General features: G+C 41.1%; 1 protein-coding gene across 1 annotated transcript; it reads left to right on the top strand.

The window, feature by feature from the left end:
• Nucleotides 1-7,939, top strand: fxyd5 (FXYD domain containing ion transport regulator 5). Its single transcript, XM_029503905.1, has 10 exons — nt 1-156; nt 1,492-1,537; nt 3,191-3,286; nt 3,507-3,608; nt 3,695-3,745; nt 6,052-6,114; nt 6,512-6,541; nt 6,630-6,704; nt 6,803-6,848; nt 7,250-7,939. The coding sequence occupies exons 1-10, from the start codon at nt 145-147 to the stop codon at nt 7,296-7,298; spliced, it is 570 nt and encodes a 189-aa protein (XP_029359765.1). The 5' UTR covers nt 1-144; the 3' UTR covers nt 7,299-7,939.
• Nucleotides 7,940-25,157: the final 17,218 nt, after the last annotated feature.

Raw genomic sequence — 25,157 nt, 5'->3', positions numbered from 1 at the left:
GAGAAGGAGTGGCTGAGCGAAAGAATGGATGAGGAAGTGGTGGTGATGAGCACATGGGTGTGGTTGCTTAGCCGTTACCCCATCAGCTCCTGAAGGTCACACGGGTTGCTGTGGACAAACTCCTGGACTCCAGCAGCTCACAGGATGGACACTAAGGTAGGCACAATAGCCTGGATGGGTGGACTGAATATCGGAGGGCTGAGGGGTGTTTTGCTGGAGCAAGACTGAAACAAGATTGATGGAGGATGACGGACAAGCGAATGAATGGACAGACAGAGACTGAGCGAAAGTGCTGCATGTGACAAACAGGCAGGCAGGTCGGGCTAGGGGAAGGGAAAGACGCCTGTACAGCCCAGGGGAAACAGGCCTCATCTTGACATATGCTCCAGAATTAAATGTAGATTGGCATGACCTGCTAATCTGAGCTGTCACAACTCATGACAGCCACAGACACTCACCTGTCACACCACTCCAAGCCTGGAGGACGAGCTGCCACCAGAATAGGTCAAAGATCGAGATTCATTTTCCGCTGGGGAAGGGTTTAAAGGAGCCAATGGCCTAGAATCCCGCCTGTCACCCTTCCTGTCTTTGCTGTAACTATTTGGCAGCTGTTCTTATTTGTATTGCTAAAAAAACATAATACACATTGTTGGGCAGGCTTTTACCTAGTTAGGCTTTTCCTGCAGTTTTGTTCCAAGCTCTGGTCAATATATTTTTAGGCGGAGGAACAAAGATGTTTTTTCCCCTGTCAGAGGAGGCTGCCTACCTTCTACGAGATTTCGATTCTGTTAAAAAAGGACTGGTTTGACATCCTTTTAAACAGTTTTTTTAATTGATGACAGGAGCAAAGTTAAAAAAAGAGAGAATGAAGTTTGATCTATTGTCCCACAAAGATCACACAACCACATGGAGGAGGATAACCTACAAAGTGTGACAAACAGAGAGGAAAACTGCAGTTATGATTTACGTGTTTTATAAAGTTTGACGCTCACAAAGTAGGAACCGTTTTCTGTCATCCTCCGTGAGGAGTGTGGGTGTCTGTGTGCTTGAGGAGGAAGCAGGGTGGCCATGTGATGCTAACCTCAATGCAAACATCTTCCTGTGTAGCACATTTTCGGCGTACAAAATGTTCTAGAGTGAATTCTGTGTCAGCTTCCTCATCTGAGCAGTCCCAGAAATGTACTAGTCAGTGTATGTTTCTTTTGCCCTCCAGGACAAACGGTTTGACATTATTACCAAAGAAAGAAATTTGTGTAAATTAATAGCCTTTTATTCGACATTTTCTTTGTGCCACCCTTTGGCAGAATAGCTGCATTTATGTGAGCCACCTTGAATCACAGAGTCACCTGTGTACTGAAGATATTTTGTCACCACATTTGTTGAATGTTGAAGTAGGCTATGATTTGACAGGAACAACCTGATTTATTCTTCCCTCATCACTGTTTTACCTCCTCTCTCGATTTTATTTTTTTATTTTTATTTTTTTTCCAGATCTATTTGGCTTCCTTGACCTTTTTGCTGCTTGTCTTGTTTAAAGGTGAGTACGCAAAATTTAAAAGGTTTACTTTAAGTCGATTGTGAAGTAAATGAGGAAGTAAAGTAATGGCCTCGTTACTACATCCACACGCCACACACCTACTAGAAAATGACGGCTTTTCAGCAGTGAGCAGTTGAGGGTTTTCTCCCAGTGACCACAATGACCGAAAACCAGAATTGAACATTCAGAAACAAACTGTGATTAATGCACAGTGGTGCAGGTGCTTTTTTTGGAACAGTTTTTGCGGTTAACTAGCACGCCTATGATCAAGTCTACAACACAACAGCTTCCCAGCAATTCGCTATTTCACTATAGGAGCTACCATTTGAATGGTTTTGCTAATAGCAAAGTTTGGAAGGCACTACAGGAAGTCCGAAAACATACTCAATTTCAGCTACATATCATTATTCATACATAGTTTGCTAACATTAGCTGCCATAAGCGACTCTACACCAGACCAAATGAGTCAACATACCACAGGATGGAACAGGAAGTTCCTTCTTTCTAAAATTACTTTTGTACATTGTGACTGAAAGGCAGAGCTAATGGCATGCTCCAAACTATCCAGCACAAGTTTAGACATCTTCATTTTTAGTCACAGTTAAACTTTAGTTAGATGCTGGTTAATGCTCAGATATCATCCATAAAACCAATATTTAGGAATAAGACTTGACAAAACATTATATCACAGCTCTCACAGGTTGAATAACACATGTTGTTATGAGTAAACCTATCTTCATTTGTAAAATAGATGGAGCTCTTCGTTAAACGCTGAAATAAATTGCATTGAGGCTTGTCTCAAATTTAGGTAGTGTACATAAGACTCCAAAGCTATTTAATTGCTTTTTTATTACCAGTGTCTGAATGGATTATATTATCAATTAAAACTTGAGGCTTTCCCAACCTTCTCTGCCGACAGGTTTAGAGTTAGAGCCTTTGGAGTTGTACGTAAACTACTAGAGACAGACATTTTGAGGAAAATCAAATGTTGTGATGTCTTTGACTGAATTCCAAATGTATCACAGACCAGATAAGCACTTTAGAGCTCAGGGCATGAAAATATGACTAAAACAAAAAGCCTCAAGTGTAACCAAAATAAATTTTTGTATTTTAATGCAATTAATATGACATGTAAGAATTTAAGAAAAATTTGAGTCAGCTGTACATTTTCATAAAACATTACACACTTAGTTACGTTTCCTAATGTTGGTTCATTAATGTAGTTGGATTCACAGCGTTAGCAAAAGAACGGAGAGGTTTTGTAGAGTTTCAGAAACAATTAGAGGGTGCTGAGTGAGTAAACACAATGTCCTTACTGTCCTGCAAATCTTGCACAACAATCCAGCTCTCTTGTGGCCAGAGGTTTTGTAAGAGCCACTTCTTTGTCGCAGTGCTTCTCTGTCCCACTGTGTGTCCCACTCACTGGACTATTGCTGTGGCATAGTCTCCATGCATCTACAGGCTATCTCCCCTCCATGGCCACACAAATCTCTTCCCTGCCAGATACATCACAGCATTGTATGAGAGAGTTAGTGGGATAAACAACGCCGTTCTTTGTTCTTCCTGTTGAGTGTACAGTCTTGAGGCCTCACAATGAGGCTTCATCTGACTTGTGTTTTTTGGTGATTAAAATTTGACTTTTGTCCTCCACAGTGTCCAGGGCTCAAACTCCCGCAACCACAGATCAGATGGTGTCTGGGACTGTGAAGGAACTGGAAACAATCGCTCCCACGGCTCTGACTCCCAAGGGTACTGTGCTCATGGCTATTCTCCACAACATCATTTATTAGTTTTTACAAGATTCAGCCTATCTATCTATCTGTATATCTATCTATCCATCTATCCATCCATCCATCATTTAATCTAGTTTCAAAATGTTAAACACGTTTCAGGTTCAATTAATTCCCTTCTTTTCTTGGTTTTCTTTGGTTTAAAATGAGAGCCACTTGAGATGTTTTTTCTTCCCCAGAAATTTCAGCCACCGAACAAACCACACACCAGCAAAGCAGCACTGGCACGAGCAACCTGCTGAAATCCCCTGTCACATCATCAGAAACTAAGACTACAGAAGGTAATCCAATGTGCCTTTAACAAAAACAAACTGAATTCAGTTGAGCCTGATTTGATTTAAATGTTTCTGACTCTTTTTTTTTTTAGCTTCTGGAAAGAAAACAACAGGACCACAAACAGAGCTGACATCCACTCAAGGTAACAATCCTCACGTTTAACCACCCAGTTGGCGGAGCTGTTGAGTTTGGCTCATAGATAGACAACCAGCAGTCCAGGAGGCTATAACTTCCCCTCATGCCACGAGCAAAGGCATACAGAAGGCTTCCCTATCAAGAATGCAGGCAGCTTTAAAACTAATTACAAGGTAATTAGAAAAATGTTTGCTCACTGTTGTTGAGATATATGCAGTAGTATATGCAGAGTATTCCTCCTGCATTTTACAGCACTAAGTAAAGAGAGACAACTAGAGAGAGAGAAAGAGACAGAGCACTGATATCCTCTAAAAAACTGTTAGCCCAAATTTCCTCTGAGATTCATCTTACTGAAATATGCAGAGATTCAATTAAAATTGGAGTTAAACACAGAAATGCACCTGTAATTTAAAAGGAAGTAATTATGCATGGCCAAGATAAGGAGTCAATATGTCCCAGAAAAATCTGTTCTAATACTTTTTTTTTTTTTTTAATTGTCTGCATTTGTCTCCGTAGGTTAACAACCCAAGGTGTGTCAACTTTTTATGAGATTGATGCACCTTCAGACTTTCAGCTAAATATTTTATTATTTTGGTGTGTGCATGTGACCATCTCAGTCCCTCCCCGGAAGGTAGTTTGTTGATGTTTGAGTGAAATGACTTGTGCGTGGCAGGGAGGGCAGTGCTACGCCTCAGTGAATATATGGGGGAATAAAGGACAGAGAAGGTGTGGAAGGATGGACAGGGGAAGGGAAGCTGGTGTTGCTGGTAGGAGCTGGTGGAGTGAGCCGCCTTTGTGTGGACTGTTGACCTGTCCAGGATGTACCCTGCCCTCACTCAGTGTGAGCTGGGATTGGCTCCAGCACCCCAACGACCCAGAAATGGATAAGTGGTTGGAGATGAATGAATGAATGAACTGTAAAACCTTTAGTAATGAGGTTTTGAAGTGGCAAGTTAGGGACGGTTTTAGGGTGGACTGATTCTTTTTGAAGGAGGAGGGACTCTGGTGCATGATCACTGTTTATAATCGGGTGTTTACTGGTGTTGATTTTTTTTGTGCAATGGAATTGTTCAACAGGAAAAAGTCAACTCTTGAAAAGGGGTGATGCACTGGGTAAAGGAAGGTGTATTCCCTCTCTGTAGGATTTTTGAGTCTCCAGCCTCCAAAGTCATCCATGTATTCCTTTAGGACCTTGGCTGACTGTGATTTCATTATGTCCATTGAATTATGAGCACGATCTACAGTATAGAGGATTCAGAACTGTGTTAAAGTCCCTTCCAGTGATCGTTGTTTTTGGGTGGATGTGTCAGATAATTGTGAAAAAACTGTGTGGAAGAAAGTCGGATTGTCGTGAGGAGCATAAATATTCACAACTGTGTATAATCTAATAAAAATGTATGCCTGTATAATGATGTATCAGCCTTCTGGGTCAGTTACCATACTGTTTAAAACAAATAATAATTTCCCATGGACAAAAATTGAGACTCCTACTTTTGTAACAGGACGAAAAGATTCGGTTAAAATGTATCTAAGAGATTTTTTTTCTGGGTTTCTCGTATGAGGAAGATACCTGCTTTTAAATTTGTGATGTAGTCCATAATTACATTTTTTTTGCCTGCGAGCAAAGGCCAGTTAGATGAGACATGGACAGAGAGAGCATTCAATCATTCTGTATATGAATATTGAGAATGGTCTGCACATGTTTAGGGTTAGGGTTGTTTCTGCGTGATCTTCGACTGCTTTTAGTATGTAGGGGACTACAACCCGAGACGGGAGTGGACACTGGAAGTGAATGCTGAAATGTTGGACTGTAAATGTGCGGATATTTGAGGGAGGTGTGTACAGTGAGGTCACAGGATATGCCAAAAAAAATTGAGCATCAAGGCCTGGACCTGAAGAAACAGTAAGGTTACGACAAGGAAAACTGCTATTGGACAGAGGATATGTGGAGGGGTGAGGGGGTGAGTGAAAGGGAGTGTGGAGGAGAGGGAGACGTAGACAGATCGAGAAAGAGGAAAGAGAAGACTGACAGGGAGAGTGAATGGATAGGAACGGTGGCATACATTGACATTTTGTGAGATTTTCTTTTTCTTTTACGTTAGTTGGTATTTTTATGTATATATATTTGACTTATTTAGCCCAAGTTGATATTTTCATAGTACTGTTCTAATATATTGACTGACAAAGATTATTTTTGAATTACTGAAAATATGTGTTATGACTTCTTAAATATTAAATACTTCGGGAGAAGAAAATGCAGAAAATCAAATAAGCCGAGGAAACTAATATTTTTACTGTCTTTTTTTTATTCAGCATCCACAGTGACATCCCTCCGATCCACAACTGAAACAAGCACCCATCGAGCCAGAGCCTGGGGTAACTAAAAATTATCTATCTATAGTTACCTTAAATGCCACAGGCATTGAAGTTTTATTGTTATCTCAGGGCAGACTGGCAGTATCACAATTCCCTGTTTTCCAAACAAAACCCTTGTCGGAATGGAGCACCTCACTTCCTCTCCTGCCAAGAGATTAATGCTTGATTGTACCCTACCCAAGAAAAGATAAGATATTTGTGTCCTCATGCTGTGCTACCTTACCTTCGATAGGCTTTTGATACACCATCAACAGCTTGTCAGTGGGGCCAGAAGATCATGCCATGTCTGGTTGTTGTTCCCTGGTGATCCTCTACCTTTTTTCTTCCTGCAGAGATGTCCTGTGTTCAGCAGTCAAACTTAATTCAATATTTTTCTTTCTACTTTTACTTCATATAGATCCAAAGTGGGACGACAATTTCACCTATGGTAAGACACTTGACTTGGTTGTCTGTTTTCCGTTGTTGCCTGAGTCTACAGTATGAGTCTGATTTGTTATGTATATCCATATTTCCAGATTATACAACCCTCCGCAAAGTGGGACTGGCCATCGCGGCGTTTCTCTTTGTTGTCGGCATAATGGTCATTGGCTGTAAGTGCTGAAAGCACTTTTGCTGATTTTGCAATGTCTTTTAAATGACTGTAATCATATCCACCTGGGCTTTACCTTTGCTTTTTCTGCAACTGTAGGTGGCAAGGTCTGTCGGCTACCCAAGTGTCACACAAGGTCTTCAAAGTAAGCATTCACAGCCATTACACTGAAAGACAATCAAAGCTGGCTAAATTACAGTCAGTGAGGCCTGAATGGTAGCTGTGCTTATATAACACTGTTAAAAAAAACTGCAGTTGAACGAGTTAAGTGATTTATACCACTGGCTGCTGGATGATTTATGACAAACAATGAGTCACATCAGACATATAGTAGCTCTGAAAAATGCTGACTAAAAGCTCTGTGATTAATAGATCAACTATAAAGATTATGATTAAGATATTTGTTTGGCAAAACTGCAACAGGGCAGCTGCAACAACTGCAAAGCAAATTGCTCTCCTTCCAGTTGGGTATTTGTATTTGATGAATATAGCTGATTTCCAGAAGAAAGATGGATTCTTTAAATGCTGTGTGTATTAATCTGACAGGTCATACCAAGTGGCTCATAGAGAAGACAACAGCGGATATGTGCACTGACCTGAGGACAGAGCTTCAAGAAGCCCGGAGTCCATCAGGAGGATAACATTCAACCATCACCTGGCAACGTGTGCGTGTGTCCATGTGGAGTTACTGTAGGCTGCTTAGTAACAGTGTCATTAAAAAACAATGAATAAACACAGAACACACGAATCATGCAGTGGAGTGAGAGATGTAAAAACATCACATATCATACACCCGATGTGCCAGAGGCAGATCTCACAGCCACGACCGTTATTAAAGGTTACAGAAGACTGAGTTTATAGCACCCCATATTTAGCTGTCTTACACAACATCTATGCTCTGTTAGTATCTGAAGATGAAGCTCAGTCACCTCTTCTTCATGCAGTCTAACCCTAAAACCATGATATTTAGTGAGGGGTGTCAAAGCCTCTTAGTGGCTCTACGCTTGTAAGGCAGTAAAGTCCTAGATTAAACAAAACGCACCAGTGCATTATATTTGCATCCATATGGTGTGAAATGATAGAAACAAAAATTTGTATTTTTTTTTTAGAACTTTAATGGGAAAAATAAACAACAACAACAACAACAAAAATAGTTTTTTTGTTTTAGTATTGAATGTTCAACTTACTGTCAGAAAAACCACAGCTGAGCAAACACAATAAAATCTTGATAAAGTCTCCTGTTGCAACCATTTTCTTTAGCAACGGCATGTTTTACTAATTTTGCTTGGTGGAAATCAATGTGAATGAACATCCTTGTTACAAGTAATACATATGGATTAATCTGCAGACACAAGTGCATTTAAAAATTTATATTTAACATTTTAGACCATACTTTCTACCAAACATTGCTGCAATATGACACTAAACAATACAAATACTATACTCAAAGAATGATCCCATCCACCACAACTTTATACAATTTATGATTGAACAGGTGAGGAAAAAGACCTTGCCCTTTAAATGTAACAATTAGATTTTTAGACTTAAAATGAAAAATAGAAGCTAAATGTAGTATTTTTCCCATCAAGAGACAGAATAGGGATGCATAGGTCAGAAAATTTGTAAATACATACATTTTATATTACATAAAAAGCTACAAAAGTTATTATTGAGCCATTAAAAAAAGAAAAACATCCAACATACAATATTGTGTCTTAGTGGATAAAGACAGTAGTCACAATTAATTCATTAGGTTTACGTGAGCGGTGTCACAGCACAGCGGCATTACAAGTAAATAACATTGTGTTGGCATCTGTGGGGTAAAATAGACTAAATACTGTATTTCTCTAAGTCTGTTTGCTTCTACCATCTAGGAGAAAGCATTCAAAGACAATATCGCTACATTCAAATGTTGCTGCACAGAAATATATATGTAAAAGGGAATATGACTACATATGAAGAGACAGACTTCGCAAACACAGAAGAACTGAAATGTTTTATGCTGCAATTTGTGTCCAGTTGTCCTGCCTTTGAAATGCCGGCACCTATTTCTATTTCGCAACGCAGTATTTCGCAAAATACAGCATTGTGCACACAGAGCTCAAATATGAACACTGAGACAAATGCACTAGCAATAATCTCACCTGCCAATCTGCCTGTCATTGTTAAAGTAGGTTGGAATACATCATTTTCAAAGATGCCTCAGCACGGCCCTGAAATAACTGCTGCACCTGATGCAAACCGAGCTGGCTGGATTAGAGCCAGTTTTAAACCTTTCCTAAAGTTACCCAAGTCACAAATGAAAAACTGGCACGCTGAATAGGGGCATGTTCCTTCCCCCAGGGAAAATGTGTTTCTTTGTATCAGAGCAAATAAGGCAACCAGTGCCTTGGGTCCTTGAATAGAAAGCTTTCGTTCACAAGGGATGATTGATTTCCATCTAAATGAAAACAGAGAAGCCATCATGCTCAGTATAAACAAAGGAATTGTTGGTATTTCCCCACAATCATCCCGACACTATTTGATGCAGATTTTATTCTTCCCTCACACCCGGCTTTTCTCCACCGGTACGTGAAGCATTAATCTTACTCTGTACAACATTCACAGGGCTATTTACAATCTGCAAGACTGAAGTGAAACCCTTTGAAAATGAAAACGAGAGGTTGAAAAGAAAACATCATTCAAGGCAATCAACTCATTTGCTGTCTTGAAAGAGTGTTCACACTGGCTATTTCCACTTGTTTTTTTTCTTACTGAAGTTCAGAAGAGGGGGAACAGGCTTTTATCTTCCTATTGCACTGCCTACTGTCACTCCTAATGGGCCACAAACAGAAGATGTCAGACAAGTGAATAGGAGAACGAAGTGAGCGCTGGGCTGTCTTAGTGTGGATTAGCGTGGTTTGTCTCACTCAACCACCATTTCACAGCGACAGGTCTGTTCCACATACACCAAATGACATGAAAATACAGTTTTGCAGCATAGCTTGTGGGAATAATTTTGTGTTTCAGGTGGCAATAAAAGGGTGTGGGGGGGGGGTCTGGCTGTGCAAATTATCCCTTTTAACAAAAGAGGCTTAAAGCCATATTCACTGGCGCTGATTTAGATTCCTCAAATAGAATCCAATTAGAGAGTTTGAATGTGTTCCAAATGTCCCAGGCTAAACTGTGTGCACGTGGACTACAAATGGCTGGGACAAAGACAAATATATAGATTTAAAAAAATAAATAAAAAAACACCAAATGCATATTTTTTTGATTGGAGGCTGTGTAAGAAGTTGCAAAGTGAATGGTGAAAAGCAGGCTGTTGTGCAAAGAAGTGTAACTGTCCTGAGTCAAAGAGTAAGAGAAGGCTCCCTGTGCATTGCTCCTCTTTTTCATTGTGTTGCAGAACTGCAGCTCCACCAGGAACTAGATGGCCCCTTTCTTGTCCTGCTCTGTAGGCACGGCATAGACCCTTTAGGAGAGGAGGGGGGCAAAAAAATTAATAAAAGTATGTCATCTTTAAGATACTTTTAAGCTCGTTCTCAGTTAGTTCGCAGAAAGCTACGAGAAACATCCCTGTTTGGTCGAATTCAGGAACTAGCACATCTGCCTCATGCTGCAGGGCTCTGACAGGTGCACTGTGACTGCATCGCCTCAAAACACAGCTCATCCCCAGGTGGGACTTATAAACCTGGCAAGGCAATGTTGATCCAACAAGCCAGAGGTTGCTGTGTGATTAAGCCTCTTTTCAGCAGAGCGATCAGTCAGCACCAAACACCGCCAGAGCTGACTGCAGCCTCAGGAGGCAGCCAGTAATCCCGCGGAGGAATTTAACCCTTGCAGAGTGACTCTGGTTTCACAATAGCAGTTCTCCTGCCGCATGCAGACCCCTAGAGACTAATTTGAACTCCTCAACCTCACTGACCCAACCTGCAGTTCGTGCAATACTGCATGCAAGAACAAATAAAAGTGATTACTCCACAGAAATCTAACGGTGGTCAAACAAGAAAAGTGTGGATGAGGCGGAGTGCAAACAGAGAACATATCTCTGTATAACTGGTTTAGGCTGTTCTGCTCACAGATTGCTGTTGAAAGATTGTTGTCATGACGCCAGGATCATGTGTTCTAGCCTGTATTAGGTCCGATGAGATGGCTCTACTCCAAGTTCATAAGTAAGCTCTGGAACAGGTTTGGTCCTGTCCCATTAGGTCATACAGACCCAGAAGCGCTGTCTTACAGCTACTGTTGATGGCCATGATGGAAAGGGTTCAAGGTGGGGTGTGTTCCCTGGTGGCCCTCTGGCCTCAGGCCATGATGCCAATTGCGGTGCAAGTCTAGACGGGCACAGATGGGTGTTTCGTTGTTGTTTTGTTTTGTTTTTTGTTTGTTTTCAGCTTTTATAGCTGACAAACTGGTTGAAGTAATATTAATGAGAGGGACTGTTACCCACCAGACCAGTTCTGTCACCTGCAGGCTGACTTGGCATGAAATGGAGAATGCATGTTTCATTAAAAAATACAGATACAGTCTGGATTATACAAATAAACAAATGTCCCTCTTTTGCGTGTGAAAGTGTAAACAAACAAGTGCATGGGGAAAAAAAATGGCTTACGTCACACTCAATTTAAAGAATGACAAAGAGAAGACAAATTCTAATCAGCTCTGTGAGGGAAGAAGTATGACCTTACCCTTGCTGACGAATCTGAACGCGGCGCCTTACTAATATTATGACTGCAAGAGGGAAAGAAAATGGAAAAAAGGTCACAGCTGCACAAGAGAAGAATTCATGTTTGCTTAGTTTTAACAAAAGGGTTTTATAGCACTGCATTTGTCAACATTATGTATTACAAATGACTAAGCAAAACACAGCGTACTTACTGACAATCGTGGCAATTGAAAGAGCCAACACAGTCACGGCTACAACAATAATGATGAGGGTGAGATGATCTAAAAGACAAAAATGTCAGACGGTATATGCGTGTACTGAACAAAGAATGATACGTGGATTTAGCTGATTATGAATCCTTTATATTTACTGATCAGTATTTTAAGATTATGAAGAATTCAACATATAATGTTCATCATTATAAGTACTTTTCTTACCCGACTTTGTTTCTTCACCTGTAGTTTTATCTACAACTGTTGACTCATGAGCATGTTTGCTATGAACAACCTCTGCATAGGAACAAGAAAACAAAGACACCTCATGCTATCAGCCAGCAACAGATGACAACAATACCACTAAAGTCTTGCTGAGCATAAGATGAGAATAATTCTTGTTGCTATAAAGTACGTTATAAATACTGGAAACAGAAGATGACAGCCCTCCTGTGTTTGTCGACAAACCAAGGCTTCAGACTTTACTTATTAGTAGACTTATTAGTTTAAAGCTTATTTTAATTGGAAATGTGTTGATAAGAAGGAAAGTTTGTCAGGAGCAAATTAGTCTAAATTTTTCACACACAGACAGACATATATATATATATATATATATATATATATATATATACAGGGTTCAAGGGAATTGTGGAGAGAAACTGCTTCTCAGCTTTATTGCAGAGCTTTGCAGCGCTGTTCTAAACAGATCTGTAATTCTATCAAATGTCAATCAAAGCGAAGATGAGGAATGACAGGGAGAGGCGAGAGGAGAGAATGAGAATGCCAATGTTGATTAGCTGACCAGCAGGATGGCGGAGAAGTCAACGTGTTCATTGGCCTTTCGGCAGAATCCACAGGGCCTCTCCAGGGAGCTAATTGATTCCATTCAGGGCTTAATGGTCGAAAGGAGGGAGTGCCAACAGAGGCCGCAGCCCTTCACACATCTCAGTGGACCAGAACGCCCTTATACGTAATGCTGACTTACTGACAATGACAGAGGCCAAAGCCTTTGCATAGTCTCCTCTGTGTAATGGTTGTAACAGTGACTGTGGGTGTGACACAGAAGAAACGTCTATCTGTCCTTGGGAACAAAAGAAAGAAACTCACCAGCTCTCTCAAATACATCCTCATCATCCCCATCTGTAAAATAAGAACAAATTAGCTGCTTCTGGTACAGAAATGAATGCTGCTAAATTGTGAGGATATAGACACCATTAATGTTTTACTAACAATGTTGATTTTGGGATTATGAAGTTGTTTTAGGGCCAAAAGGCATGAGAACAAAAAAGAACCATTAATCAATATCAGACAAGAAATCAGAACTCAATGTACTAACACAACTTCAAACAAGAAACTACACTCATCAAGTTAAGTGACCAAAACAACAAAACTTTAAGAAGGAAGGTAAACCGTTTTGCAATAAATAAGAGACCTGCAGGTGTGTCACACAAAATCATGCAACTCCTGTTGTGCGTGTGGTTAAAGTGATTAGATTTTGTTGTTCTTATCCAGCACGGTCCACAGTAAAAGTGGGACAAGGTGTTTTTGTTTAGTTTTTTTTTTATTATTATTCTACCTGACACGAAAATGAATACTTCATGTCATCAAACATGTCTAGCATGACTCATAGCATCTGCTAATTGCAGCATACATAGCCTACAGGACCCTGTGTTTAGCCAAAGTTAAAACACCGGCAATTATTGGAACTGTCACTAATTATCCAAGAAAAGTGTACAAACAAGCAAAGGACTTTAGAATTTAGATGACAGTGTGATAATTCCTTCCAAAAACAAATATATTCTCTTGGGTTCATTTAAAGATGAACTCTTCGTTCTTAAATTATGGACAATTTATCTGATGTACTTGAAACTTTCAGACATGTTAGCCCTAAAATTGACTTGAAATTGTATATTTCCTTACATACCATAATCAGCTGATCCTTCCCTCTCTTCTGAAACAGCTGCAGTAAATGACAGAGAGAGAGAGAATAAATGAGAACAAACTCAGTCGTCGTCACAATATATTTTCTAAACTTTAATTCATTCATTAGACGCAGCCCTAATAGTGCCTTTACGTGAAGTTACTGTATTTGTGGGAGTCTATATTCTTACCATAAGAGAGGAGCAGATCAAAAAATGGGAATATTGCTTTATATTATATTATTTCACCACTTTAATCTAATGTTATTCGTGTTCATACCAACACTTTTCACTTCCCCGCCTTCTCATTTGGGTGGTCGAAAAATGTAAAAAAAGGGAGTACAGTTGAACGCAGCACAGACAGTGCTCATGCACAGGTAGGTGAGAAAAACATACTGGCGCAGGAATGCACAAACCCTGATTAGATGTTTATCACCTGAAAGCGTCACAGAGATGAGAACATACCAGTAGTGGTTGGCAGCAGTAGCAGCAGACACAGGAACAGGAATCGCATCATCTTCAAGGTCTGCAGAGGGGGGTGAAGAGAAGAAACCAAGTTAAAAATATCTACTATTAATATTCAGAACCATTGATGTGTGGGGAATCTTGGTGTTTTGGTTTAGAGATAGAGTGTGATGGAAAGCAGAAATGCTGTCTACTACTGGTGTTTATGTGGCACTTTGAGATCTCAGGCTGCCAGTCAAATTGCAAACCATCAAGTCCCTGGATTGTTTTAACTGGCTTGTTTAGCTGTTTGCATGCAAATCAAGATTACAATCTGAGGTGGCTGAAAAACAAGAAGGTCAGTGAATGAGAGCTGTTTTTCCTATAGTGCTCAGCAGAAAAACGGTTGAGATTTCTGTCATTGTCAGCAGGCAGCAATTGTTTATTTGACATTTTCCCCTTGTGCACGCCCTGGTTACCATGTCAGGTGTTGCACAACAGAAAAGATGTCTGATGATTTCTTAAATTAAGACAAATAGACTCAAGTCAATCAAAAGCCATGTTCTTGTCATGCTGATTGGGAAAGAAAAACCATGAGCATGACACCACCAACTTTATCTGCTGATGGAAAAAAATGATATTTTTCATATATTTTCATTGTTGTTATTGTTGTTGTGACGGAAAAATGCCACAACTTCCTCATGGCACAGCCCCAAAACAAACCCTACCTCTGCTCTGCATCACCACCCCATAGATGTGAAACACAGATGTTCTTGGCCTGCCAAACAAAGCCCCAGCTGTAGCCAACACAATATGAATGACGATATTTTTAAAATGGGGAAACATGGGAATGACCTCTGGTTGAAGTCCCGGATGATGCCTCATTGGTCAGTTTTGGGAACTGAGTTTGGCAGCGGATCAGGAACTACTTGTCACTCCTGCAGCGTTGAACTCTGTACGCAGATGGAACGCTACCATTGAATTTCTGCCAAATGTTATACTGTAACCCTCACTTCATTGTTAGCCATACCCATGTGTCCGTTTCCTCCATAATTACTTTGTGAAAAAGCACTAGAATGACCCACATTGTTACGGTGCAGATTATCAAGCAGGGCTCTGAGGGATAGCAGAAAACTTCTAAACATGCGCCCACAGTTGACGACTTATTGTTTTCAACTTATTACCATTACTTATTTAGAGAAGTGGATTATACTTGCTAGATGGACAGTAGATTCCAGTTATTATATTTGTTAAAAAGATATCAACCTGCAAGAGGCCTGGGAAGTAGGAATGGAAACTACTCAACATCAATTAAATCCCTTAATGAGGTTTTTATACACTTTTATTAAAGGCCTAGGCAACAGGAAGCTGCCCATGCACTTTAATCGTATCTATAAATGATGCCATGGTAGATGATCTCTTCAAACTTTCATGCGAGACAAATGTCTACCCTGTAGGGCCGCAGAGGAATAAGTATGGCTCAGTCCACAACAAGATTATCTTCATGCTAAATGAGCAAAACAGCATCAAGGAGTATTTTGGTTGACTATGTTGGAAAAAGATGTTAATCACACAACTGAGGCTGATTGGAAAGGGAGTGTAGTGTGGGCTGTTCTGGCCTCCTGAATAGCTGCAGTAAATCTCCAAACACAAATAACCTAAGAAGCTGAAAATAAAACCCCCTTCTGTAGCCAATTTGCTTTTCAGAGTCACTTTGGGCGAAATAATAAGCTGATCCAATTTGGAAATATTTATCAACCCAGTCCACTGCTTCTGTATTAAAGTGGCTCCTGACACCTGCATTATTTTTCAGATAGGGTGATATATTCTTGTACATTTGAATACCGATTGAATTTGCTCTTAATACCAGAGCTGGTTTGCTACATATAATATCCAACAGCTTGCTTCTGAGGTAGACATGCCAGCTGCTGTCTGGCTGGAGATGCTAGAAGATCATACACAAACTAATTGTAAATATTTACACTGCGGAGCGAGGATAGAAGAAGGGCTCTTTCTGTACAGATGCTTGAGGGCGGACAAATGTTGCTTTTGTTCTTTTTTCCCCAGTGCAGTTTTCCACTGACAGGATTAACCCTGAACACCATACCTGTCTGGTCAGGCCGGCCCACAAAACACCTAAATCTTGATTTTCTGGTTTTAAATTTCAATGATAAATACTTTTAGAGCCCCATAACCCTCCCACCCACTAAAAAAACTAACAAAAAAAAAAAAACAAAACATACAAGCAGAGGTTTGCTACACATACATTGACAGAGTTTCAGCAGAGACAGACAAGATCTTTCTGTTGTCAAAGATAACAATCCTCTGCTCAACTATTGCACTCTTCTGGCAAGACTGACTTTAAAACTAGTGATAGGAATCACTAACATGCAAAGATATCAGTATTTCAATGGTTCATCGGGTTAATAGGAAAAGAAACACAAGAATGGACATTTGAGAGAAAGAAAAGTGAAGATAAAGAAAAACTTCATGATCGTTTAGAAGATGTAGCAAAGCTAAAATGGACATGAGTACAAGGGGGAAGAGGGAGACAGGAAGGGGAAAGCCCGCAGGTTATTTCTTACTCATTGTCATTCAATCTTATAAAAGTGGTAGCTTACCCTGCTTCAGTGAAGAGAGAAAATATTGTTATTGAAATGTTTACTCAACTCTGCCATCTCCACAGCAGGTGTTTATCAGAGAGCTTGATGTAAATCAGTTTTATCTATATATATATATATATATATAGATATAGATATGTAACACTCTGCTATGGCAATGGACTGAAAACAAAATAAGGAAACTAATGATAATAAAACAGAAACAAAGCAAAGCACACAATACCTGACTTGGTGCCATGCATACGAGTGAGCAGTCCACCACTGATAAAGAGTCTGAAGACTAAATAGTTACTTCCAATACAAATTGCTTGTGGATGTTTTGTTCAGTACCAGGGCAATAAGCCAGTGGTAAAACAACTAAGAGGATGTGAGTGTGTCTGACAATTGTCGCCTCCTTAAAGACACATATCCTGTATTTGCCTACCACACTCCCCCACCCCCCCCCCACCTCCTCTCTCTCTCTCACTCACTCTATGTGTGTGTGTGTGTGCGCGCGCGCTTGGGAAGGAAAAAAAAAAAAACAAAACATAAAACTTGTAAACAAACACCCTCAAGAATGAAAAGAGTCTATGGTTGGCATTTTCAACATCTGCTGTTCCCAAAACAGCAATAATCAGATTCAGCACATACAGCACACACAGCACGCTGCGCAAGTACACCTCAGGTTTGCTTTTTATCAGATGCAGACAAAGCTGTTGTTTGTTTTATGTTTTGTTAACAGCACTATCCTAAGACATATCGCATCACAGACCAATCCTTAGGACATTCAGCCACATCACTCAAACAAGCAACAAAAAATGTTTAGGAAAAAAAAAAAAAAAAAAAAAAAATCAGCAAAGACGACGTATGAAGGGCTCCACAAAGATGTTATGCCCTTCCTTCACCTCTGACACTCCTTGGGAAAACATAAGTTACCTATTGTCACACTAAAGTTTGTTTCAAAAACCCACCATCTGGTAAGTTATAAATGACAACACACGTATAGGAAATGAGATAAGGCGAGTTAGAGTGCCAAGTTCTTTTTTTTTTTTTTAATAGAGCACCCTCACGCTTGGTAACCTACTTCAACAAAAAAGTTTACACATTTGAATTAACCAAATCAAGGTGTTACATATCCACATCACCTGAAAACAAACAGAGCTGCAATTGTTTTCCCGCACTTTACTCTATTAAAACTACAGATCATCAGTCACATACAACAAGGTGAACTTGCGGAACGCCGAGGAAAGCTGATTCAAGTTGTAAATATAAATAAATAAATAAATTGCCACAAGGACAGAAATAAATGATGATGCTCATACAACAGAAACATTTGTATTATAGGCTGTTAAGAGTGAAAATAGCAGTGACCTACCAACTCTGGGGAGCAACAGCTCTGCTTAAAAATTGTGTTCTCTCTCAGAGGAAAGTAAGGTTCGACAACACCATCCTTGTGTCTCTGCCCTGTAACACCACACACTCCCCACAAGGTGTGCACCTTAATGATCAAATGAGCCACAGCAGCACGAAACAGGAAACGCTGTCTGCCGCTTTGTGGGCAAAGTTCACAGCAACATTTTTCTAACTTTCAAGGGTATTCACAGGCACCTCAGTCTGGATGCAACAGTGGAAAAACAAACAAACAAACAAACAAACCCATGTCTGTTAAGAACTGCTGTTTGGTTTCCAGTAAATGATAAGAAGAACACTTGCAGGTAAACAAGACATGTAGCCATAATTTTGCTAAAATCTCACACAGATTTGTGATTAGTTTTTAATTAAACCTGCCTGGAAAATGCACAAATAAAGTTTAAGTGTTAAGAAGACACACTCTGTTGAAGGTGTTGGCTGTTAACGAAAATGTGGGGCACCTGGCAGGTGCTGCCTAATTAGTCCACAGGTGATGATGTCATAACTGGCTTCCCACCAACAGCCTTGACAAGAACAGGTGTATTAATTGGCGCTCTTTATCTGTTTCCCCTCGGTTTAGTCAGCGTGCTGCTCGCTTATCAATAGGTTTTCCATACTGCCCATTTTCCCAGGCAAAGCGCCTGCAATTTATCAGTGCGGGGGAAACAAAGTAGTTGAACTTTATTCCATCCATGTAAGTTTGCCTGTTGAATTGCCATAATGCAGATTGTGCTGCTGCTCCAGTGGTGCATCTTGGCACTTGGTAAGTGTTGCGGTTTCTATGGTTGATGAGCGAGTATTTGTAAACACTGGACTGTAATTCAAGCATCCTTTCCTTTACCCCCCACCCCCCCCCACCACCACCCTCCCTTTCTCATGGATATTTGCAGCACACATGCTTCAGGATGATTTATTTTTCACCTGCAGCACTCAAGTCTCAACAGTTTGCTGTCTATCTTGAGAGGTTCTATTTGTCTAGTGTTGAGTGATGACTAGGGCGTGGGTATGTCTCACCTCTTGGAATAAGAAAAGCTACTAATCTTTGCACTGTTAAAGGGAATGATGGTCAATAATTGGCAATTGCAAAACCTACACTTGTGTTTTTGTCTGTATTGTGATGCAGATAGTTGCATATAAACAGCAAAGTGACTCACCAACACAGCAACAATCAATTTGTTGAAATGCTCCAGTGATTTTTAATATACATGACTTTTCATTTCTCTCATGGTATCTTTTGCCATTATTGTAATAATAGCTGATACAGTATTTAAGCTTGTTTAAAAATCAACATGTAAGAAATGATACAGTAGTTTACATAAATAGGATTATAGGCTGAAAGGTAGACTTACATTTAAATTAGCTGTTGTTTAGAATGTCTCTATACACTGCTGGTATGTTGCTGCTCCCACACCGAGATCCTTGTTATCATGGAAACTGCCAGAGTGAGTGTGCACGTTTTAATACAGTGTACTGGGTCAGGAACTAGGAACTTTGTATTTGATTGGCTGTTGAACTCGTTGAAATCTGACACTACCTGTCTTATCTGTTACACAAGTAGACTTGCTGTGCAAACTGGGAAACTTACTCAATCTCCGGTGAACAGACATTGTGATTTAGTCTGTTTACCATTGTACCCTGAACTGCTGTCAGAACTAGTTCTTAAATATGTTAATATTTACACTGTGTTTTCTGTAAATGTGATGCAGAGACATTTCAGTGTTATGTCCAATTTTTAAAAAAAAAAAAGGGGGGGGGGGAGTAACATTATTCCAAATTCTCCTCTGCAGGTCTGTCTGCGGCCAGTCCTGGTAAGATGTTTCTGATGATGTTTCCCCCTCATAATGAACCAGCGGCGAATGTCAGCCATCAAGTAACTATTATAGCCACTGGTGTTTGGACCTCGGCCACTGTGAAGGTTCTGAAAACAAGCTTCGAGCAACATATTTTCCTGGCTGCTCATCAGTCAAAGACAATTCATTTGCCAACGTCTGTGGAAATTGCCAGAGCTCGCTCCTCTTACCTTCTGAATGTGATGTCTAAGAAACCTGTTGTAGTTGTTGCGTCGTTCTGCACCCAGAGTGGTTGTGACAACAGCTTTCTTCACGACGTGTCCACCTGGGGCATGCACTACTACCCCATCACTCCTCACTTCCCGAAACAGACAGCTGTCAGTCAGATGGTGATTACCAGCGCTGACCATGAGACCTCAGTGGACATCTTACTGGCTGGAGATGTGCTCTTTGATGAACACTTGTACCCGAATGGTAGTATCCTGACATTGCATTTAGGGGTGCTGCAGAGTGTGTACCTCCAGAGCAATACCAGCCTCTCTGGTTCAGCGTTAAATTCCCACAAAGCTGTGGGGGTTTTGGTTGGTTTTACCTGTTCCCAACACACAAACAACTGTTTGTATGGACTTGCTGAACTTACTCCAGTTTCACGTTGGCGTTTTGATTACACCATCATTCCTTTGGAAAACACAGGAATGAGTTTCAGTTCCCTGTTGACAATGAGTGCTATCGACTCTGACCTGAACATCACCACCAGCTCTGGGGGAAAGAATATCTCTCTTATTGGTGGCGTCATGACGGTCATACCAGTTGTGACCTCAGATGAAATTCACTTTTCTAGTGACGGTCCCCTTCAAGTTCTTTATTTCAGACATGACATTGAAGAGGGTTTCTCAACACTAATGGCGCTGCCTGCTGTAAAAGATGCCTGCCAGATTGCACCTATATTTGATTCGAAGGATGTGAATGCGCAGCAAAGTAATGTTGCAGATGGAGATGTGGGTCACTATCTGAGGACCGTGAACAGCCTACAACCAGCAGTGTGTGAGAAAAGTGTGTGTCCCATGACTTCTTGAATAACTTTTTAACATTTTTAAACACTTGAATGTTTTCCTGTCTAACATTTTATGACCTTTTCAGCTCCAACATCTTGTGAGGAGTTACATTGTGGTCACAAACAGAAGTGCTACAGCAGAGGTGGAAAACCAATGTGTTCTTTGAAAGTTAAAGTATGCTCCTTTTGGGGGGACTCCTATTACTCCATGTTCAACGGAAGAGATTGCGTCCTTCAGGGGAGCGCCAACTACACTTTAGTTCAGACTACCTGTAAGGATCTGAATGCGTCTTTTCCACTGCAGATTAATATAGCCAGAGCATATTTAAAGAGTGCCACCATTTCCACCATCCACACAGTGAAGATAACATTACAAGGTCTTAATATCTCCATTATTAAAGATGAGAGAAACCATGTGCGGGTGAGTGCATGAAATGTATCTGAATTACATTCTTTTTTTTTTTTTTTTTTTTTTGGGTGCGTTCATGCTTATTTTTGTATTGCCATTCACTAGATTAACGGAGAGAAAAGGAACCTACCTCTGACGCTGCACAATGGATCTCTGAAGTTTTATCCAAGTAGTTCCAGTGTTGTCTTGGACACCAACTTTGGCCTGAAGTTACTTTATGACTGGCAGCACCATCTTCAGGTAGAAGTTGGTCCAGAGCTGTATGGTCTCCTGTGTGGCTTGTGTGGAAATGCTGATGAAAGCTCCTCAGATGATGTCTTAGTCTCTAATAGCACTGAGGACTGGGCTGTGGCTTCTGTTCGCCCACCAGTGGTGAGCAGTAACGCAGGCTCTGAAGATTGTGGTGCCGGTTTCTCGTGTCCCGAGTGCATGCAAAGCCAGACCAAATCTTATCCTGGTTCCAAAGGTGACTTGTTTGGACTCGGCTGTGCTCTCCTACAGAGAAGTAATGGTCCTTTTGCAGATTGCCATTCATATGTTGCTCCTGAGCCGTTTGTAAGGAGTTGTGTAAACAGCTTTTACATCAGTGGAGCTCGCTCCTCTGCATGCACCATCCTGACAGTATACGCCAACTCCTGCCAGAGACTTGGGGTCAAGGTCCATAACTGGAGAGCCATTTCCAAGTGCTGTGAGTCTTACCTTCTATATTTATCTTAAATTGAGTGTGTGCACCTGCATATTTATTTTGACTGTGTTTTTGCAGCTATGACATGTCCTATAAATAGCCACTATGAGCCCTGTGGTACGGCCTGCCCTGATACCTGTGGTAACCAAGCGGCCCATCACAATTGCACCGCGCCCTGCGTGGAATCGTGCCAGTGCAACCATGGATATCTACTGAGTGCTGGCAAGTGTGTACCACATGATGAGTGTGGTTGTCTTCATCAAGGTTCCTATTATCGCCCCAAGGAGAACTTCTGGGTTGATGACCAGTGCCAGGAGAGATGTGCCTGCCAGCCTAAGGACAAGAGGATTGTGTGTTCTCAGTCTCACTGCAAGAATGGCAAAGTGTGCAAGGTTTTGAATGGAGTCTTGGGCTGTCACATGGATGGGCCTGGGCTGTGCATAGCCAAGGGGGATCCTCATTACACGACCTTTGATGGGAAGAATTTTGACATTTATGGTAACTGTAGTTACTTACTCACCTCTCACTGTCCCACTTGGGGAGACAGGGAAGACTTCAGCATCGTGGTGCAGAACCAAATGAAGGATGCTACTGTTTCCTTTCGCCATGTAAAGATGGTGGCCGCTGGCTTTTCAATTGAGATATTGAGTGACTGGAGTAACAAGATAAAGGTACGTTTTTATCTGCTGCAATTGCACGAAGCACCACCCCCCTACATTTATGCTGTAAACGCCCCATCCCCTTTGTTTCAGGTAAATGGTTTGCTTCTGCAGCTTCCATCTGTGTTAAATAGGGGGAAAGTGAAGCTCTCCATGGCAGGACGCTCAAAGCGCATTGAAACTGATTTTGGCGTTCTTGTGACGTACAGCCCTGATGTCCTCACTGTTCAAATGCCAAGGAGCTTCTCTGGTCACCTCTGTGGCCTGTGTGGGAACTTTAATTCTATTCTGGAAGATGACCTGATGCCTGATGATGAATCTGATTTCCTTCAGGCCATTAGATACTGGCAAATGGGCAATGAATGTGTTGATGAGGCCATAAACAGTTCAGTCTGCAATTTTCAAGATATGGCTGTCTATCAGGGAAAAGACTTCTGTGGAAGGTTACTGGATATAGAGGGAGTGTTCCACAAATGCCACAAAACAGTTAATCCACAAGACTTTTACGATAGCTGTGTTCATGATCTTTGCTATGGTAACCAGACTTCCCTGTGTCAAATTCTGACCAGCTACGTTACTGTATGCCAAGAAATGGGTGTTGTGATGGATGAGTGGAGAACTTCAGACTTCTGTAGTAAGTAACTACAGTGATTCAGTGTTTTTTCTAATGTATGTCTGTGTACCCATGTGACTTTTTTTTCTTTTTCTTCTCCTTAGACCTCTCCTGCACACCTAATAGTGAATACCACCTGTGTGCGAGACAAATGCCACATTGTGTAGAAAGTCCAAGTCCTCTAACATCGACGTGCACAGAAGGCTGCTTCTGCCGACCTGGGTTTTTCTACAGTGGCAGCAAATGTGTACTGGCCTCTGAGTGCGGCTGCGTATACGATGATGTTTACCATGAAATCCATGAGAGCTTCTATCCTGATGAGCACTGTCGGCTACACTGTGTCTGTATAGGACCCAACACAGTGGAGTGCACCAACCATACATGTCCAAGTGGAACAAAATGTGCCATCCAAGATGGTCTCAGGGCATGTCAAGTGTCTCAGCCTTTTCGATGCACAGTCCTTGGTGGTAGGCGCATCAGGGCTTATGATGGACGTAGTTTTGACATGAAAATGGGAAACTGTCGTTATGTTCTGTCCCAGGTTTGTAACGATGAATCTGACCACATTATTATCCAGCAAGGACAGCTTTACCTTAGAACCCAAGGAGTGAATATTTCATTGGAAAAGGAGCATTTTGGAAAAGTAAAGGTAAGCGGTTGTACACTCACGAATATGCGCTGCTTAGTATGCCTTTATTCTAACTTGTCCTTTTTAATGCTTTAATATTTCAGATTAATGGGATTCTGTGGGGTCTTCCCCTCCGGCTGGATCATGTTGCAGTACTTCATTCTGGCTTGCTAACTCATGTTGTTACTGATACTGGGGTGGTTGTTACTTATGGAGGGCCTGATATCATACAAATAGTGATTTCTGACTCGCATGAAAATATGTGCGGTTTGTGTGGAAACAACAGTGCTGTTGCTGCAAACAAATTTAACCTGAATAGCGGCCATGCAAATGTTTCTATGTTTGTATCTTCCTGGTCACGCTCACCTGGAATGAACTGCTCTGAAGACCGCGATACCGGTTCAGTATGCAACTCTACCAAGGCAGTTGATTTTGCATCTGATGGCATCTGCGGCACACTGCTTTCCCCTGCAGGACCATTTAGCAGATGCCACTCTGCTGTGGACCCAGAGCCCTTCTTCCAGAACTGTGTGGATGACTTGTGTATGTCTGATGGGAATGAAGAATTGTTTTGCAGTAATTTAAGAGAATACACATTTGCATGTCAGGGGGCAGGAGGTGAAGTCAAATCATGGAGGAATACCAAGTGCAGTGAGTATTTATAATCCTCAGTCTTACTTGTGCATGTAAACGACAAACGCCTGCAAATGGGCTTCTGTTCTTTCGCAACTTCATCCAGATAAGATAAGCTTTGTAGCAGAAGTTGGAAGACTGTAACTAGCTCAACTCTGTACTTTTTTTTTTTTTTTTTTTTTTTTTGGCTTCTCCCCCCTCCCCCCCAGTGCTCTTGTGCCCTGAAAACTCTCACTACAGCATGTGTGCTGGTGCGTGCCCTGAGTCCTGTGGCATTTTATCTGATATCCACTGCCCATGGCCATGTTATGAGGGATGTCAATCTGACTCTGGATACATACAGAGTGGAAATGGTTGTCAAAGCTGAGCAACGCGGTTGCTTCTACAATGGCCACTATTATGAAGTGGCCACTTTGCTTACACCAAGATGTGTAGGTTCCCTTCATCACAGCAATGAGTCTGTTTCTAATACTGAACTTAACTTACTCTTTGACTGGAAAGTGCACCTTTCCTCTAATTCTGTTGGTTCCCTGAGGGTGTGCTGTTGTGACTCATTTGCATATGACCCAAGTTCAGTCATAAACATGTTGAGCTAAACAAGTGCCATGCCTTATTCCAAGGACTGTTGGCTATATGACTCAATGTCTTTGTGAAACATAAATATGCATCACCTGAACATGTGACACATGATTAATCGCCAAATCTTAGCTTTGTAATTTTGGGTGGTTGTTTTGAGAACAGTTGAACAGT

Source organism: Echeneis naucrates, chromosome 6 (assembly GCF_900963305.1).
Source record: "Echeneis naucrates chromosome 6, fEcheNa1.1, whole genome shotgun sequence".
NCBI lineage: Eukaryota > Metazoa > Chordata > Actinopteri > Carangiformes > Echeneidae > Echeneis > Echeneis naucrates.
This window is presented reverse-complemented; position numbering and strand designations above follow the sequence as displayed.